Source organism: Myotis myotis, unplaced genomic scaffold, assembly GCF_014108235.1.
Source record: "Myotis myotis isolate mMyoMyo1 unplaced genomic scaffold, mMyoMyo1.p scaffold_m19_p_6, whole genome shotgun sequence".
NCBI classification, from domain to species: Eukaryota; Metazoa; Chordata; class Mammalia; order Chiroptera; family Vespertilionidae; genus Myotis; species Myotis myotis.
In genome coordinates this window covers 90,180,532-90,198,314 of record NW_023416368.1, presented here as the reverse complement: position 1 = coordinate 90,198,314, position 17,783 = coordinate 90,180,532, and the positions used below count along the sequence as shown (strand labels likewise).

General features: G+C 49.2%; 1 protein-coding gene across 4 annotated transcripts; it reads right to left on the bottom strand.

The window, feature by feature from the left end:
- Positions 1-60: 60 nt before the first annotated feature.
- On the bottom strand, positions 61-17,752 carry CCAR2 (cell cycle and apoptosis regulator 2). Of its 4 annotated transcripts, none has more exons than XM_036313585.1 (21): positions 16,972-17,752; positions 16,006-16,105; positions 15,133-15,224; positions 14,617-14,708; positions 14,313-14,427; positions 14,036-14,165; positions 13,759-13,855; positions 8,243-8,362; positions 5,416-5,638; positions 5,221-5,334; positions 4,721-4,884; positions 4,120-4,291; positions 3,807-4,034; positions 3,483-3,704; positions 2,749-2,893; positions 2,546-2,625; positions 2,002-2,148; positions 1,713-1,824; positions 1,419-1,607; positions 1,070-1,275; positions 61-859 (listed from the first exon to the last, which is right to left on the bottom strand). In XM_036313585.1, exons 2-21 carry the CDS (start codon positions 16,061-16,063, stop codon positions 815-817), a joined length of 2,751 nt encoding a protein of 916 aa, XP_036169478.1. In that variant the 5' UTR covers positions 16,064-16,105; positions 16,972-17,752; the 3' UTR covers positions 61-814. The 4 variants fall into 4 exon arrangements, with proteins under 4 accessions (XP_036169478.1, XP_036169477.1, XP_036169476.1 ...); XM_036313584.1 differs by having other exon boundaries at positions 2,546-2,628; positions 4,123-4,291; positions 16,972-17,751; XM_036313583.1 differs by having other exon boundaries at positions 2,546-2,628; positions 16,972-17,749.
- Positions 17,753-17,783: the final 31 nt, after the last annotated feature.

Genomic DNA, 17,783 nt, shown 5'->3' with positions numbered 1-17,783 from the left:
AGGAGGAGGGGTGGGAGCACAGCTGGCCTGGAAGAAGGGAAAAGCTATGGGGACACTTGGTTTGTTTTTACTTTGGTTTATTTAAAAAACAAAAGCAAAAAAAAAAAACAAAAACAACTTTATATACAAAGTCAAACTGAAACCACGGATTACGGAAAGAGGTGAGACTCATGGGGAACGGGAAAAAGGCTGGGCCAGAGCCAATACCACATTCTGAACACAGGGAGCCGGGGGCAGAAGTGCTGGTTCCTGCTGGCAAGTCCGGGGGGCTGGAACAGTGCTCACTGGCCGACAGCCCAACAGCGAGCTGGCTGGCACTGACTCCCTTCCTCCACAGGCCCCAGGACACTCATCCCCCAGGAACCTGTGCCTGTGACCAGCAGGATCTGTGCCATTCAAAGGAAGGGGCGCTTACCCCAGCCAGACTCCACGTCTGTTTCTTCATTTATTGGCATCAGACCTTATGACATAGTCAAAGAGCCTTTTCCTCCCCTGTCTTACTCTAAACTGGAAGAGGACAGGAGAAAGCACAAGACTAAAGGGCCCCAGGAGAAACCCCAAGGTGGAGGGCAAAATGACATTCGAGGGGTGCAAGTGTTGGATTTAGTTGTAAGTGGAACCGGTTCCTCACTCGTCCGTCCACATAGCACAGGCAGACCCCACCTGACGGCCTGAGCTCCCCTCCACGGGCTGAGCACGGGTCAGCTGCCCGCCTGCTCCCAGGTCCTGCTCAGCTCCTCTCTGGAACCAAAGGGCTCTAACTTGAGCAGCTCCATCGCTGACCTCGCAGGATGGCAGCTCCTGCGTCAAGCCCTCAGTTGCTAGGTGCTGGCTCCTCCTTCTCTACCCAGCTGTCAGCCTGTTTGCAACAGATGGCACGAGAATTAGGACCCAAGGAGAAAGGACTGCTACCCACTTCCTCTTGGGGACTCAACTTTGCAAGCTGCTGGCTGACAGATTCCCTAAGAAACTGGTGGATGGGGGAGAAGGCAAGGTGGACCAAGGGGCTGTTGTCTTGGCATCATCTTGACTAAGCCTCCCAACTAAGCCAGCTCTCCTACAGGCTCACTTTTTCAACCATTCGCTGCATCTCCAGCTGCAGGGGGGTCAAGCGCCTCCGGAAGTCATGCAGCAGCCGCTGAAGCTGGTTCTTCTGCCGCTCAGCTGTGCGGGCCGTGTCCTCGGCCTCAGCCAGCCGGGTGCGCAGCTCCTGCATGTCAGCTGCCAGCGTCTTGTTTGTTACTTCAGTGGCTGAGAAACGGTGATGGCTCTCCTCTGGTGAGAAACACACCAGAAAGCCTGGGGCTAAGTTAAGGATCGGAGCTCAGGGCAAGAGGCCTGCAGCCTAAGGAGTGGGTTCCCCTCGGTCTCCGTGTACCCATCTGCACGGCCATCGGCAGGCCCCATCAGCCACTCACCTAGCTTCAGTTCCAGTGTGTGAATCTTGTTCTCCAGGTAGAGCCGCCCACTGTCCTGCTGCTCCGCACGTTGCAACAGGTTCCCCACATTGATCAGGCTGCCGTTGTGGGACACCAGGCCCTTGTGTTCCAGAGGGGCAGCTACTGGCTTTGCGCTTTTCCCAGAAGGAGGTAGCAGGTCCAGGTTTCCTAGAAGGGCCATGGGAAGAGGTAAGGGTCGGGTCTCGGGAGGAGAAAGCAGCCTGCCCTGCCCTGCCCATTCCCCACCGAAGGCTGCAGAGCACCGGTACACACCAAAGAGCACCTCCTCAGGAAGCCCGCTGTCCGTGCCCTCGGAGCGGCTGTACTGAAGGCTGCGGTACTGGCAAATGTTCTGGGTCACCACCCTGCTGACCAGCTGTTTGGCCTGCAGAAAATACACACCCAGATCCCCTCTGATGAGAAGGTGCAAGCCCTCCCCGGGATGTGAAAAAACCTAGAACTGGAGCATCCCAAGTCCCCCGCAGTTTAGGTGCGTGCCTGTGCACATTACGTCAGGTGAGGCCACCTCAGAAAGGACCAAGGGGGACGCGAGAGAAGGCACCTGCTCTGCACTGAGCCGGAGCCCAAGGGTAAGCAGGATCCTCTCCAAGTCTCGACGGTGCAAGTAGCCACACCAGTTGGCATCAAAGAAGACAAACGCAAGAAGACAGTCCAAAGGGAGCACAGCAGAGGGGTCCAGCTCCTTGGGCTGCAAGAGGAAATGAGGATGAACGGGGTTACACATCATTCTCTCTGGCTAATCGCCCTTTTACAGCTGAGTGGCCTGGCTGACAGTCCCACCAGGTGCACCTTCCGGCTGGAGACCTGACCCTGAGCCTCTAACCCAAGGCCTCCAGGGCATTTCTGGCCCTGGGGCTGTCCCACACAGGAACCCCGTGTGTGCTTCTACACCAGCTGCCCCTCCTGTTCCCCCTGACAGACGCTGAAGTGTCCCCTGGGTCCTACAGAGGTGCTGTTCCATGAGCCAAGAACCACATGTCTGGTCAACAAACAATGGAAGTCATTTGTAGAAGTACAGCTCCCAAGGACGGGCTCAGGCCTTGCTGAGTGTCACTGAGGCCGGAGGGGCAGAACACTGGTCTTACCATGTCCTGAAGGGAAGAGAACTCCATCTCTGACTGGTTGGAGGCAACAGAACGGACCTCGGAATCCTCCAGCTTGGCTCCTGCTACAGAAGGCCTGGCATGAGCTTGGAGCAGTGACCACATGGCCACACCGGCTCCAGTCCCAACGGGAGAACACTAGAGCCACCCGCAGCCGCCCGCGTGCTCCCACCCCCTGCGCTCACCGAACTCCTCCTCCCCATCGTCCCGCAGCAGCAGCAGCTCTGGGTCCAGGGCCATCTCACAGAGGTCCTCCGACGCCTCAGCCCGGGGTTTCTCTTCTTCCTCTCCTCCAGAAGATGGGGGTTTGGGCAGAACCCCATCTTCCTTCTAAGGAAAGCAGACCGAGATGAGGAGGACTGTCCCCTGTAATTACTAGCAATGACAATGGCTAACACTGAGTGTCAGCCCCCTCCAGGCACTGTTAAGGGCTCTGTGTGCACCACGTCATGTAAAGTATTTCATTACACGGGTCCAGAGCAGACCGGGGCACTTTCCAGACACCGGGGATTCTCCCCAGGAGTCCAGTGCAGCCCGTAAAAAATTATGTTGACCTGAGACCGTTTAGTTGGGTGAGAAGCCCCAAATGCTTTAGAAGGGCTAAGAGAATGCAGTGTTCTGGCTAACCACAGCCCTGAGCCCCTCAGAGCACTCTCCTTCACTGAGCTCCCTGTGCTGCCAGCAACCACACTTCCCTTCCCTCCTGCGCCCGCTTCCCTCCAGACACAGCAGCACAGCACTCCCTGGCCGAGGGCCGAGCACCCTGCGCCCATTACACACCAGGCTCAGCACATGAGTGAGAGGGGTTCTGAGAGACCGTACGTGCTCAGAATAGCACCTGGTACCACGCAGCACTCGAGTTCTGTTCAACGTTACTATGTGTAGCCCCAGTGCCCGCGCAGGGGGCAGAAGTACTCACCGGTGGGGTGTCTGACTCAGCAGCTGTGCCCTCACTCTGTACCTCCTCCTTGGACTCCTTGGCCACCTCCTCCTTGACCACTTCTTCCTCCTTGGCCACCTCCTCCTTCTCAGGTTCAGGTGGGGCCACGACCTTTTCAGGAAGGCTCAGCAGCATCTTATAAATCCTATAGCCAAAGTCCCTCTGCAGCATCTCCAGAAACAGCTCAGCCAACACCATCACCTGGTGAAAGAGGCCCATGGGCATCAGGAAAAAGGGACTGTCCCAAGCCCCGCCACACACCCATACACCCTACCCCACAGCCTCCCAGACTCTTACACGCACCTCAAAAGAGATCCTTTCCTTGGGCCTCCGGTCCTCCACAATGCCATGGAGGGAGAGGTTTACGCAGCCGGGGCGTGCCATGACAGCGGGTTCCAGAGGGGGTGGAGGGGCCTCTGGGAGGTCAGTGTCCACTTCCTGCTGTGTGGTGGCCTCCGGGTTCTCTGCATTCTGTTTGGTGTCCGCTCCTTGCTCCGATGCCTCACTTGCCTGTTCTGTAGGCTCTGTTTCCTGTGATAAAAGCCAAGAGCTGTGACCACCTGGGCTTAGGTCAGGGCACCTATTCTCCCCACCTGTTAGTAAGGCTCTGTCTTACCACGGGCACCTCCTGGGCCAGGGGAGCTGCCTCTGCAGCTTTCTGCTGGCACAGGGCCTCCCACTCTTCCAAAGTAGGCATGATGGTCCAGACATCCGGCAGGTACACCACCACGGTCTGGAGCCGCTTCGGGGGTCCTGGCTGCAGGTACTGAAACTCAGCAAAGCGCCACCTGCTCACAGCAAAGGGAAAACGAAGTAGTGACCCAAGACATCTGCAAGCAAGTGCTTCAGTTTCCAATCAACATTTAGTGAGCACACACTGCGAGCCAAGCTTTGAACGTTCAAAAATAAAAGATACAGACAGGTCCTCAAGAAATGGTTAGTCAATGGGAAACACAAAGAAGCAGACATTTACTTTCCAAGGTGCTAAGGCAACAAGAAGGGGCACTGAAGGTTGCTGGGGGAGAGGTTAGCTGCCCTCCCACATTCACATCCCTAGTGATGCTCATGATCCAGGCGGCCATTTGTGAAAGCTGGAGAGAGCAATGAGCTGGGACTAGGGAACAAGGGAGAGCTAACAGGTCAGAAAGGTGCAGAAGCTTGGCCCAAACAGTCGCCAACTCCACTCGCCAATAGCCGGCCCGCGGGCAGCCACTCACCACTTGGTGCAGGCACTCAAGTCAATGCCGGTCTGGGCCTGTGCACAGCGGATGGCGGTGCGGACTAGCACCTGTGGGTCGCCCTTGGGGTCGAGGCCATCCAGGGAAGGAGACCACTCGCCCCCAACCAGCACTGCCTCCTCTTCTTTCCGGCCCAGCAAAAACTGCAAAACGAGATCAGGGCTAAGAAACGAAAAAACAATTACCTGGGTCTCCCACTGGAAGGCAGCCTGCCACCGCTGGGGATGCAGGCAGCAGGATGTGGCAGAGTCCACAGGACAGTGGGGGGTGGCTTCTCCACCCATGAACACGACCAGCCACGTAACGCTCTGACAGTAACAGCTCTGAGCAGTGCTATGCTCCTGGTAAAACCAGAGGTGTTTCAGCTCTGAAAAGCCTTGCTTTTAGGAGTTCATGAATAGGAGCTGAGCTGCTGAAAACGTGACACGGACTGGACGTTACCAATGAATGCGTCTTGCCTAAGGGACTCCAGCTCTCACCTTAATCTGCTTCAGAGGGTGTTCTGGTGCCTCCCTTGGCTCAGCCATGTCATCCACAAAGAGCATGCAACAACGAAACAGTTCCTCCAATCCCGGGGAAGAGAGCAGCAGTACCTGAGGAGGGTAGCGGGAAGGACACTCAGCTTTCTCAGCCTCCAACAATGGGAGCAAGCGGCAGGACCCCAGCCAACTTACCTTGGAACTGTACGCGGGGTCACTGTCTGCAGGGACTGGCTCAGCACCAGTGTCTGGAGCTGGCTCCTTCGCAGAAGATACCTGGATACGGCTCGGGTGGTGGAGGGAAAAGGGCTGGCTCAGAGGGAAGGCTGACAGCCAGCTCAGATGCACAGCCAGAAAATCTGAGGGGACCAGGAGGCTGCGGTAACGGCGCTGGAGTTCTAGGAAGTCACAGGTGGGGCTGTAGGAAGAAGCCAAGACTAAGTTATCTTTTAAATTGAACGGTAAAAGATTTGAAAAATAAGAGGGCAAGTTATTTTATATAATCTGGGAAAGAACTTCTAAATAAGACACATCTAGGGGAAAAATGGATCCAATTTAACCACCAAAAATGTTACAACCTCTAAAGGCAAAATAGTTAAACTGGAGAGGAAAACATTTGCAATACATAACAGAGAAAAGAGTCACTGCTTAACATAAAAGGAACCAAAAAATCACTAACCAAAAGTTCACACAAATCTAAGAGAATACTGGGAAAAGTGACAGCAACAGAAATGAGACTTAAAAGCCCATATAAATATGCTCAATCTCACTTATAATTAAAGAAATGCAAATCAGATATCACTTTTCACCCATCAGACTGATAAAGATAAAAAAGTTTGATAAGGCAGTGTTGGCAGAGGACTGGGGAAACAAGTAATTCATGCCCCAATGGTGAGAACGTAAACTGGTATGACCTCTTTAAAAGAATGAGCAATTCTCTCTTCCTCTCTCACTAAAAAATAAAAATAAAAGAATGGGCAATAGCCATCAAAGTTCAAAATCAGACCCTTTCGGTCAGCCACTCCATTTCTAGGAGCTGATCTCAGTAAAATGCTTGCACCTGTCCACATGGATGCATGCAGAAGGATGTTTATTACAACAATATTTAGGATAAGACTAAAAATGGGGAGAGAGCTGGTTAAATAAATGGTAGTCCAACCATTCAGTGGAATACCATATAATTGCTAAAAAGAATGAGCTCAAGCTAATAAACATTAATATGGAATAAATTCTAAGATTTTAGTGAAATTAAATGAAAAAGCAAAGTACCAAACACTATGTACAATAGGCCTCAATTTTTTAAAAAAAATAGTGTGTGTGTCTAACAGTTAGCAATCATGTTCTGACTTGATGTGACATGGAAATCGGTGTCTTCTGAGATGGGACCATGTGGATCAGCATGGAGAACAAGAGGCCCTGCCTAGGCCAGGGGAGAGGAACAGTGACACCGGAAGAGAGGGACAGTCCTCCTCTCCCACCTGAGGAGGTGCCAGGACCTGCCCCTGGCCTCCGCTGGGCTTCCAGTGGACTTTGCTTTGGGGGTGTATCTAATACCGTAGCTGGAGCCCTGCCTCTCCACAGCTAGATGGAACCTGGAGTCGCTCATCTACCTCTTAAGTCAGTTTCTTTTCCCCCCCCTAAAATATTAATACTCAGATTATCTTAGTAAGGTTCATAAACAGTTAAAATCCCTAACCAATTCTGATGCAAGTGCCCAAAATTACATTATTAAGAATAACTGAGCCGAAACCGGTGTGGCTCAGTGGATAGAGCGTCGGCCTGAGGACTGAAGGGTCCCAGGTTTGATTCCGGTCAAGGGCATGTACCTGGGTTGCGGGCATATCCCCAGTAGGAGATGTGCAGGAGGCAGCTGATCGATGTTTCTCTCTCATCGATGTTTCTAACTCTCTGTCTCTCTCCCTTCCTCTCTGTAAAAAATCAATAAAATATATTTTAAAAAAAATATAAATAACTGAGCAAAGACTTACTGTCCGCAGTATTTCTTAACCGTTTTATTTGTCGAGAGAAACTATTCCTTAGCTCAAATATCCATGTTTCATAGTTCAGGAACACAGGTCAGTGACAAACTTCCTAAAAAATTCTTTACATTCCAAGATCACTTTGCACTCTAAAGGACACCAGCCTTGCCGTAACCGGTTTGGCTCAGTGGATAGAGTGTCGGCCTGCGGACAGAAAGGTCCCAGGTTCGATTCCAGTCAAGGGCATGTACCTTGGTTGCGGGCACATCCCCAGTGGGAAGTGTGCAGGAGGCAGCTGATCGATGTTTCTCTCTCATCAATGTTTCTAACTCTCTATCTCTCTCCCTTCCTCTCTGTAAAAAAGCAATAAAATACATTAAAAAATAAAAATAAAAGACACCAGCCTTCCTCTCTCCTCAGTATCTGTCATGGAATCATAATTTCTGTGGAAATCTGTGTATGCCTTCTTTCTTGGTTCAGCCACACAAACTCATAGGAAGCTGCAACCCCCAGGGCCACAATGATGGCTCCAACAATACAGATGCTTGGCCAGAAGGCCACGTGTCTGAGGTTCTGTCAGAGCACAGGAAGACATGGTGGTTCATATTCTCCTCAACACCCAAGTCCTTCGTGATGGAGAACTGGACGACTCCAGCAGCGGCAGGCACTCAAATGGAACTCTGTCAGTTCCTGCGAGTGAGACGTCAGCTTGCAGGCTACATGCTGCAGCACTTAGAAAACAATGCAGAAACCAGTCCCAGCGTTCCTATGAGCTGCAGCTTCTACCTGCATTATAACTGCTACAGACTGGCATAATCATTTCTGGTGATCAAAAAAAGTTTATCAGGGCACCCATGTCAGTGGTGCTCTGCTGGTCAAAATCTGAGATTTCAAAGTAAAAAATTTGTCACATTAAAAAACAAAAGGTCATAAGAACACACACTCACACACATAAACTCTCACAAAGACTGTATCTCATTTACACAAGACTCTGTTACCAGCTGCAAACTGCACCCCCACCCCCACCCAGCCTTGCCACTCACCTGTCCACAGTATAGGGAGTGAGATGGACTCGGTAAGGAGGCAAGTCATGCCTTGGTTTCTTAGCACCCCAAGGCTCTCCACCAGCCCGCTGTTTGCGTTTCTTGGAGTCATAGTCATCGCTGGAGGTTGAGCCATCACCAGAAGGAAGAAACCACTGTTACTTATGATTCAACACACACTGGCCTAAAAAGAACTGGAAATGATCTGACTCCCCAATGTTAAAGAAATGGATAAAGAAGCCGTGCTGACAGCCATATAACAGATTGTTATAAAGATATGAAAATGGATATTTAGATGCTTTTAATAACCATTCATGTTAAGCCAAAAGAATGGTATATAACACTGTATATACAGTAGTACCTCAACTGTGTAAAAAAAGCTTTAAAAGACTGAAAAGAAAGAAAATATTAATGGTAGTTGCCTCTGACTAAAACTTACGAATAATTTTTAAATACTTTCAGAACTTTATAAATTATAGTTATGAGCAGAAAAGACTTTAATTGATTATTATTCTTTTGTTGTTGTTAATCCTCACCCGAGGATATCTTTTCATTGATTTTTTTTTAAAGAGTGGGGGGTGGGGGGCAGAAATATCAATGTGAGAGACACACATCAATTGGTTGCCTCCTGTATGCACCCCAACCGGGCAGGGATCAAACCCACAACCCTTGGGTATACAGGCCAAACTCTAACTACTGAACACCACCAGCCAGGGCTGATTTTTAACAAAAGACATATGGTAACCATGCTAAGAGTTCTATAAAGTAAGTTTTATTAAAAGCAATAGCTCGGCTGGTGTGGTTCAGTGGTTGAGCATCACTCTATGAACCAGGAGGTCATGGTTCAATTCCCGGTCAAGGCATATACCCAGACTGCTGGCTCGATCCCCAATGGGGGGAGTGCAGGAGGCAGTCGATCAATGATCCTATCTCTCTCTCCTTCTCCCTTCCTCTGAAATCAATAAAACCATATTTTTTTAAAAGATAAATAAATGATACAGTTTTCATAATGAAGCTTTGGGAATACATATTAAAGTCATAAGACACTATGATCCAGTAATCCCACTCTGGAAAATTTACCCCAAGGAAGTTAGTTCAAAAGAAGAAAAAAGGTTATATATAAAAGGGATAAAAAAGCAAGCTGAGAGTAAGAAAACCACATTCACATCCAGCAATGTCTGGATTTTTATCGTAAATAAGTAAAATAATCACGCAGCGCCCTAGTGGGTTTGGCTCGGTGGACAGAGCATCAGCCTGCAGACTGAAGGGTCCCAGGTTCGATTCCAGTCAAGGGCCTGGGTTGCAGGCTCAGTCCCCAGTGAGGGGCGTGCAGGAGGCAGACGATCAATGATTCTCTCTCATCATTGATGTTTCTATCTCTCTCTCCCTCTCCCTTCCTCTCTGAAATCAATAAAAAATATATTTAAAAAATAATAATCATGCAGCCATTAAAACAATCATGAGGATCACATGGAAAAATGTTTAGTAAGAATCTATAAAAATAACTTGAACTCTAAGATTAAAATTATAGAATGTATGAATATATATATATAAAGACTAGAAAAGAATATGGGGGGAAACTGGCAGTAATTTTTCTCTTCAAAATTATTTTCTAGCCGAAACCGGTTTGGCTCAGTGGATAGAGCATCGGCCTGCGGACTGAAGGGTCCCAGGTTCGATTCCAGTCAAGGGCATGTACCTGGCTTGCGGGCACATCTCCAGTAGGAGATGTGCAGGAGGCAGCTGATCGATGTTTCTCTCTCATCGATGTTTCTAATTCTCTGTCTCTCTCCCTTCCTCTCTGTAAAAAATCAATAAAATACATTTAAGAAAAAAAAAAAAAATGGTTACCTTTAAAGGGAAGGAGAGTCCTAGCTGGTTGCTCAGTGGTTAGAGCATCGGCCCACAGACTGAAAGTTCTCAGGTTCGATTCCAGTCAAGGGCCGGAACCTCAGTTGCAGGCTCGATCCCCAGCCCCAGTTGGGCACATGCAGAAGGCGACATATCAATGTATCTCTCTCACATCGATGTTTCTGTGTGTCTCTCCCCCTCCCTTCCACTCTTTCTCTCTCTCTAAATATTAGTGGAAAAAATATCCTCTGGTGAAGTTTAACCAAAAAATAAAAAAATAAAAGCAAGGTTTTTAACTTAATATAACAGCATGCATTACTCTATACATTCATGTAATAAATTACTCATCATTGTATCACTGTTTGGGTGCAATAAATAAAACCAGTAGATCCGAAAAAAACTTTAGAACAATATAAAATGCCAGATTAACAGGAAGACCCCCATGTCAGGGAGGGTAGAGTAAAGGGGGCCTAATATATGATGATGAAAGGTGATTTGACTCTGGGTGGTAGACACAGCGCAACATAAAGACCTTGTAACAAAATCTATACCTGAAGCCTATATGATTCTATTAACCAATGTCACCCCAATAAATTTAATTTTAAAAACAAAAGAAAATTTACCTAGTCATTACACCCCAGGAGCTAAGTTGTTATATTTAACACAACGTTTTTCTTTTTTTTAACTATTATTTTTTAACATATTTTTATTGATTCCAGAGAGGAAGGGAGAGGGAGAGGTAGAAACATCGATGATGAGAGAGGATCTCTGATAGACCGCCTCCTGCACGCCCCCACTGGGGATGGAGCCTGCAACCCAGGCGTGTGCCCTGACCAGGGATTGACCTGTAACCTCCTGGTGCATAAGTCGCCACTCATCCACTGAGCCACCCCAGCAGGACCAGTGTTTCGTCTTTTCTCTGTGTCAGCTGGGTCATTTCCCTGTTCATTTGCATCTCCATCCAAAAGCTGCCTTCTAATCCTCCTCTAATGGGATGTCAGTGCTTCCATGTTTCTAACAGAAGAACCGCTCCCCACTCATCAGACAGCTCTCTCAGCTGGTTTGTGACCGGAGTGAACTCTTCTGTAAATGCTGCCAACCTATAGTTAAGCCAGATGTTCCACTGAATCCTGTGACTTCCACAGCCAGTTTCCACTCCTATTGTGACTTGTCAGGAACAGGTTACAAGGTAGTAGTGCCAGTGGGAGGCATCTCAGTGACCTCAGCAGGAGACACTGATCCCTGCATCCCAAAGCCTAAAATTCAAAATAAAACTTGGCTTCCAGCCAAAACGCTGCTCCTTTATAAACTGCTATTCCCCCTAGAATGGCCTAATTCTTACTCCCCCTTCCCTACTCGGCAGATCCTGTTACCGACTGACAGTAACATCTCTCCTTTCTCTAGAAGCCGGCGCTGAAGCATTATAGCCAAAGTAACGGAACATAGGCCTCGCACTGAGCTTGACATATCCAGGCCAAGCAAACGCAACCGACTGTAGAGAAAGGCTGAACCTGAACCAAAGCAGGGAGTTCACAGCAGCCACTCATTTCCATCCAGGTTACATCATCCCCTGAGCACAGTTACTGTGATTTTGTAATGAAGCCTTAATAAATTCATGGAATATGAGAGGTGGAAAGTCCTTAGAAACTGACCGGGAAGATGCACCAGATGCGAGATGTGGGAGCATGCAAAACACGTATCAGTGACTTGAGAACGGGACAATGTGTTTCAAAGGAGTGAAGACACTGGAAACAATCCTGGGCCATCAAAGCGACCCCCTAGTTAGAACTCACGACCTAGCTGAAGGGAGCACACACTCGCTGCAGCACAGAGACTAGCCGCATCACTGCCTAAGCTTTCGGAGTTACTCCATGAACCTTTTAAGTGTTGACTTTGGACTGCATTCTCGGCCTTGACCATGTAATGATTTACTGGCATCTGGGATCAGGGGTTTCCGTCTTAGTATAGTTCTCACTTCAAAAGAGAACAAGAACATGAGAGTATATTCTGAAGTAATGGAAATATTCTACACCTTTTTTTGTTGTTATTAATCCTCACTCAAGGATACTTTTCCATTGATTTTTAGAGAATGGAAGGGAGCAGTAGAGGCAGAGAGAGAGAGAAAAACATCAATGTGAGAAAAACACATCAACTGGTTGCCTCCTGCACATGCCCCAACCAGGGCTGGAGACCAAGCCTGCAATGGAGGCACATGCCCCTCAACCAGAATTGAACCCGGGATGCTCCATCCACTGAGCCAAACTGGCTAGGGCTCTACATCTTAATAGGAGTGAGGGTTACATGGGATTTTCCACTTGTCAAAATTGTCCAGTTAAGCCGAAACCGGTTTGGCTCAGTGGATAGAGCGTCAGCCTGCGGACTGAAAGGTCCCAGGTTCGATTCCAGTCAAGGGCATGTACCTTGGTTGTGGGCACATCCCCAGTAGGGAGTGTGCAGAAGGCAGCTGATCGATGTTTCTCTCTCATCAATGTTTCTAACTCTCTATCTCTCTCCCTTCCTCTCTGTAAAAAAATCAATAAAATATATTTTAAAACAAACAAACAAACAAACAAAAAATTGTCCGGTTAAGATTTGTGCATTTTAACCTATACAAATTTTACCTTTAAAACATCAAGTATGAGGCAGGGAGTAGAGAGAGGTAGAGAAAAAAAAAAAAAAAAAAAGAATAGCAGATGTTGATACTCAAAGCTGGGTGATGGATATATGAGAGTTCATCGTCCTCTTCTGTTTACTATGCTTATACAATAAAAGTTAAGATAAGACCAACAGATGGAAATAGGACAGTCTTAAGCAAACTAGTCTAGAGCTTAACTCCCAGGGATATAAGCAAAACCCTATAGGAGAGAATAAGGCAAGATAAGGAATGTGAGCCAGAGAGGACAGGTGGCATGCTCTTGGCAGTCCCCGATGCTCACAGATGATACAGGGTGGCCCAGGAGGCCCCATAGGCCCAAATCCACCATGCCTGCTCCCCACAGGCCAAGACACTGTGTGCCTGTCCCAGGCACAGGCCTAGCCTTCTAGGCAGAGTGCAACATGCACACTCTAACCCCGCACTGATGTATACAATGTATATGAAGAAATGTTCTATACTAAGAATTTAAAACATATTCTACAAAGTTACTTTTTGGGGGACAAGTACCATTTTCCTGAAAGTTGTTTTGTTTTTAGAGACAAAGACAAATACAGGGAAGAAAGAAAAAACATTGATTTGTGTTCAACTTATTTATGCATTCATTGGTTGGCTGCCTTATGTGCCCTGACCAAGGATTGCACCCACAACCTTGGCATATCGGGACAACCCTCTAACCAAATGAGCTACCTGGCCAGGGCCTCTTGATAGTTTTGATTCTTAGTATCTCAATCTTAGGGACTAGAAATAAAAGGGAAAATTACATATTAAGAAAAAATTCAATATGATTATTTTGAAAGGTGAACTACATCAGATCCCTGCTTACTGAACCAGTTTATAAAATTCCAATATTTGTATATACCTCACGTGACTGCCTACTTCAGGGTAAAGGAACTAGGATCTAGCTGCAGGAAGAGAATGTTAGTGTCAGCAGGTGGCAAAGAAAGGGGCGGTGCTCCTAGAGGCAAATAAAGGAAATAAAATACTTTTTTCTGATTGAACATCCTCTTACCTTCGGCCCTGATCCAATCGGCCATGAGGGCCCCGAGCAGGAAATCTGTTCAGGTGGCTCAGATGAAGTGTGTGGGATGTTTGGAAGAGACTCAGAGCTGCAGAGAGGAAATGGCTGGTGACTCCAAAACTCTAAATACCCAACTCCCCTGTCCCTTTCTCTCAGTGCACAGAAGTACCCACTTCTATTCACAGAGCAGCAACCTGACAGTTACAAGTCCATTCATCCAGAGTATCCCATAAAGCGACACCCCAACATCCATGCCACTGGTACTCACGCTTTTGAGGAAAGAGTGGGGGAATCCGATGAGGCTGGAAGATCAGCTGGGGCTGAGCTCCCAGAATCCCTTGCTTCTGGCCCAGGGCTGCCACATGTAGAAGTGGAGGTGCTGGGGACTTCAGTAGGGGCTGCAGGGCAGTAACCAGGAAATTCAGGGCATCCCATAGCTGACGTGCCCATCCTCTCAACAAAAGTAAAGCTCGTGCCCAGCTGTCAGGACCCAGGGGCTTCCCTCCCTCCCCTTTCCAATGCATGTGACCAGGAGAGAGAAATACCTGATTGGAGAGCGTTTGCACCTTGACAGCATTCCAAGGCACTGCCTGACCTGGGTTGTATGCAGCCTTCACCAGCACCTTCTCACCCAGCTGGGGCAGCCGGCCCTTCACCACACTGCCAGCACATAAGCCTAGTCAGGAGACCCTGGCCAAGCCACCCTAACTACCCCAATGAGCCCTGCCCATCAAGATTTCTCAGACCTTCATCAACACAGGAAAGCAATGGCTTTAGAGGAGCCCCAAGAGCAGGTGACAGAACAGAATCAAACAAGCATTTCCAAAAAGAGACCAGCCTCAAACCCACCTTAGCTGAAAAAAGACCTCTTCATCCACCACCCCAAAATAGTCGTGCAAGCTGGTGACAATGCCAGTGAAGACCCGCTGCTTCTCCCCGCCCTGCAAGAGAAGAGTGCAGCTCAAACAGGGCGCACTTACCCACATTCTGCCATTAGCATCTCCTCTCTCCACACACCCACCCAGCTCAGCAGAATACTGCACCAAGACTCATAGGGAAGGGAGCATACATGTTTGGTGGACAGAGTCCATCTTTTTGCCTGTGGGGGGAGGGGGGATGCTGATTCTTGCACCACAAGCTTCTCCTAGGACTCCCAGTTGTTTTATTCCAAGGAGCACTCTAGAGATTTCCCTAGAGCCAAAAGTTAGGATTCCCCAGTCAGAGGTGTCTAGTCACCTCCATACTGGCCCAGGACAGGCGTGTCAGGAAGGATGAACACTGTGATGTAAGAACGAAGCATCAGGCATCCATGCGTGCTGAGTGGTCCCAAGCCCTAAAACTCACTAGAAAGGATGCCCCACCTACCTGAAGGTGCCTGGCATTTTGGGACAGGTCTGTGGCCACAGGAGGAGTGAGCAAACCAGGAGGAGGACCCAGAAGAGATGTTGAAGCTGTGCCTGTGGGGACAGAGAAGCAATCTCCAGGAACTGCACCTACCATCGTTCAGCACTACAGTCAACTACGGCAGCGATTTTCAACATTTTTCATCTCGTGACACACACAAACTAATTACTAAAATTCAGCAGCACACCAAAAAATTTCTTTTTTGTCAATCTGACACACAAAAATAGGTATAATTTTTACTCATTCACACCAGATGGTTATTGTCATTTTTTTTTCAATTTGACAAACAACAATGGGTTGGCTGTTGTCATTTTTTTGACAATCTAAAGCAGCGGTTCTCAACCTGTGGGTCATGACCCCTTTGGGGGTCGAACGGCCTTTTCTCAGGGTTCACCTAAGACCATCGGAAAACACATATATAATTACATATTGTTTTTGTGATTAATCACTATGTTTTAATTATGTTCAATTTATAACAATGAAAATACATCCCGCATATCAGATATTTACATTACGATTCATAACAGTAGCAAAATTACAGTTATGAAGTACCAACGAAAATAATTTTATGGTTGGGGGTCACCACAACATGAGGAACATGCAGCACCCGGCTGAACATCGCTAAACTAGAAGACACGGCAAACTCAAAAGGCAAAGTGGCTCCAAGCAACGCTTCCACGGGGTTTCACTGGCAGCCACTGTGGTCAGCGCCTATTTTCCTAGGCAACATCAGCAGCAAATTGCACTCCACCAAGGAAAACCCACAAGCCCTCTTTTTAAAGACCAGCGCGCATCTTTCCCAGTGTGAGCCCGGGGAGGGATAAAGGCGATCACCTGAGAAGTTACGTCCCCCTGGAAGTGGGTTGATCCGCTGGCGCTTAAACTGGGACATTGGGATTGCTGACTTCTTTCAGAGTCTCGGGGGGGAAAAAACCTTCAATCAGAAAAGAAATAGATTAGCAGCTCATAGGGGAATTTTCCATCAACCCCAAAACAGGAATTAAGTATCTTGAGGAGAGTAGGGAGAATGAATGGAGATGGTGGGTGAAGGGAATATAGAGAGTAGCAGAAAATGAAGAAATTACATTGTTCCAGTTTGCCCTCACAAACAACCCAGCGGCGGGTCTTGCTGCCATGCCATCTTAAAGAGCAAACTGAAGCTCGGAGACTGACACTCGCCCGAGGCCGAACAACCCGTTAGTGATTAAACAGGGACTCACACCCGGTCACCCGACCATTTAGCGCTCCTCTCGCTATGCCACGCCACCCCAGATGGGTGGGGGCTGGGGGCTGGAAAGAGCCCGGAGACGTTCATTCATTCAAATACATCCGCCAAAATGCTCTACGCAAGGCCCAGAAAAATGAAGGAGGCGGCCGCTAGAGAGAAGATCGCGTGGGTCCTCTCCCCGGAAGCCCGGCCCGCTGCACCCCCCCCCACCCCCCACCCCCGGCCTGGTAGGTAGCGGGGTGGCCCGGCTGACCGCGAATCCGGCTGCGCACCCGCCCTCCCGCTCCCGCGCTCCCCGGCCCTTGGCTCCTGCCTCGGGGGCCGCTGGGGCCAGACCTCCCGGGCCGGGTCACAGCCAGGCAACCGTGGAAAGACTGAGGCGCACTGTTTCTCCTCCTCCCGCCCGCCCGCCCGCCCCCCAGGGCCGAGGCCGTTGCCAGGGAGACGGGACTTGCAGTCCAAGGGGGGCTCAGCCCCTTCCACGCCCGAGCATCTTCGCTGCCGGCCCTCGCAGCCCCCCGATTGGGGGAGGAGCGAAGAGGCAGAAGGGCGGCGGGGGCCAGCCGACCCACCTGCGGGCCAGGGCCGCGACACCGGGGGGACAAAGACACCCGGAACCACCACAGCCGCTGCAGCCGCCGCCACCGGAAGCGCCTCTCCGGAAGCGCGACCACTAGTCGGAAGCTGCCACTCTCCCGGATATAGTCCCTCCCTCCGCTCCACCGATCTCTCCCTTCCCCCACGCGAGCCTGCCGTGGGGCTCCTACCCAGGAGCGGAAGTACGCCTTCCCCGATCGGATGCGCGTTAGGGAGTTGCGCCGGGGTGGTGTCCTCGCTTAAATGTCCGATTAGAAAAATGAGCATCAGAGAATTGGTTCTTGGTCCAAAGAAAGCTAAAGTTGGACCCCAAACCTAAGAAAGCACCGCACCTTGCCTCATTCTGGCAGATCCCAAGTTTGAAGCCAGTAGAGAAGCAAACCCTTCTGACCAGAGGAGGAGGAGGCCTGGTTAGCGGCCAATTCTAGGAGACCTTCCTATGTCTGACTCAAGCCAATGACCCCCTCCCCAACCCTGGCCTTCCATTTAGGGCAACACACACCCACACTTCCCGTCTACTGGTACCTGCAGATGATGCTTTTCCCCTTTCTCAATTAACGAAGAGCTAGGAATCTAACAAGCTATATAGTAAGATAAACCACCACAATATTTAGGTAGACATTTACAGGGTTCTCATAGACTTTAGTCTCCACAACAATGATGGGGGTAATTAAGTCAGGAATTAGTGCCATCATTCTCAGATATGAAACCTGAGGCTTCAATGAAATGACTTGCTCAAGGTCTTGTTGCTAATCAATGGCCATTTTAGTCCACATTACCAATTCCA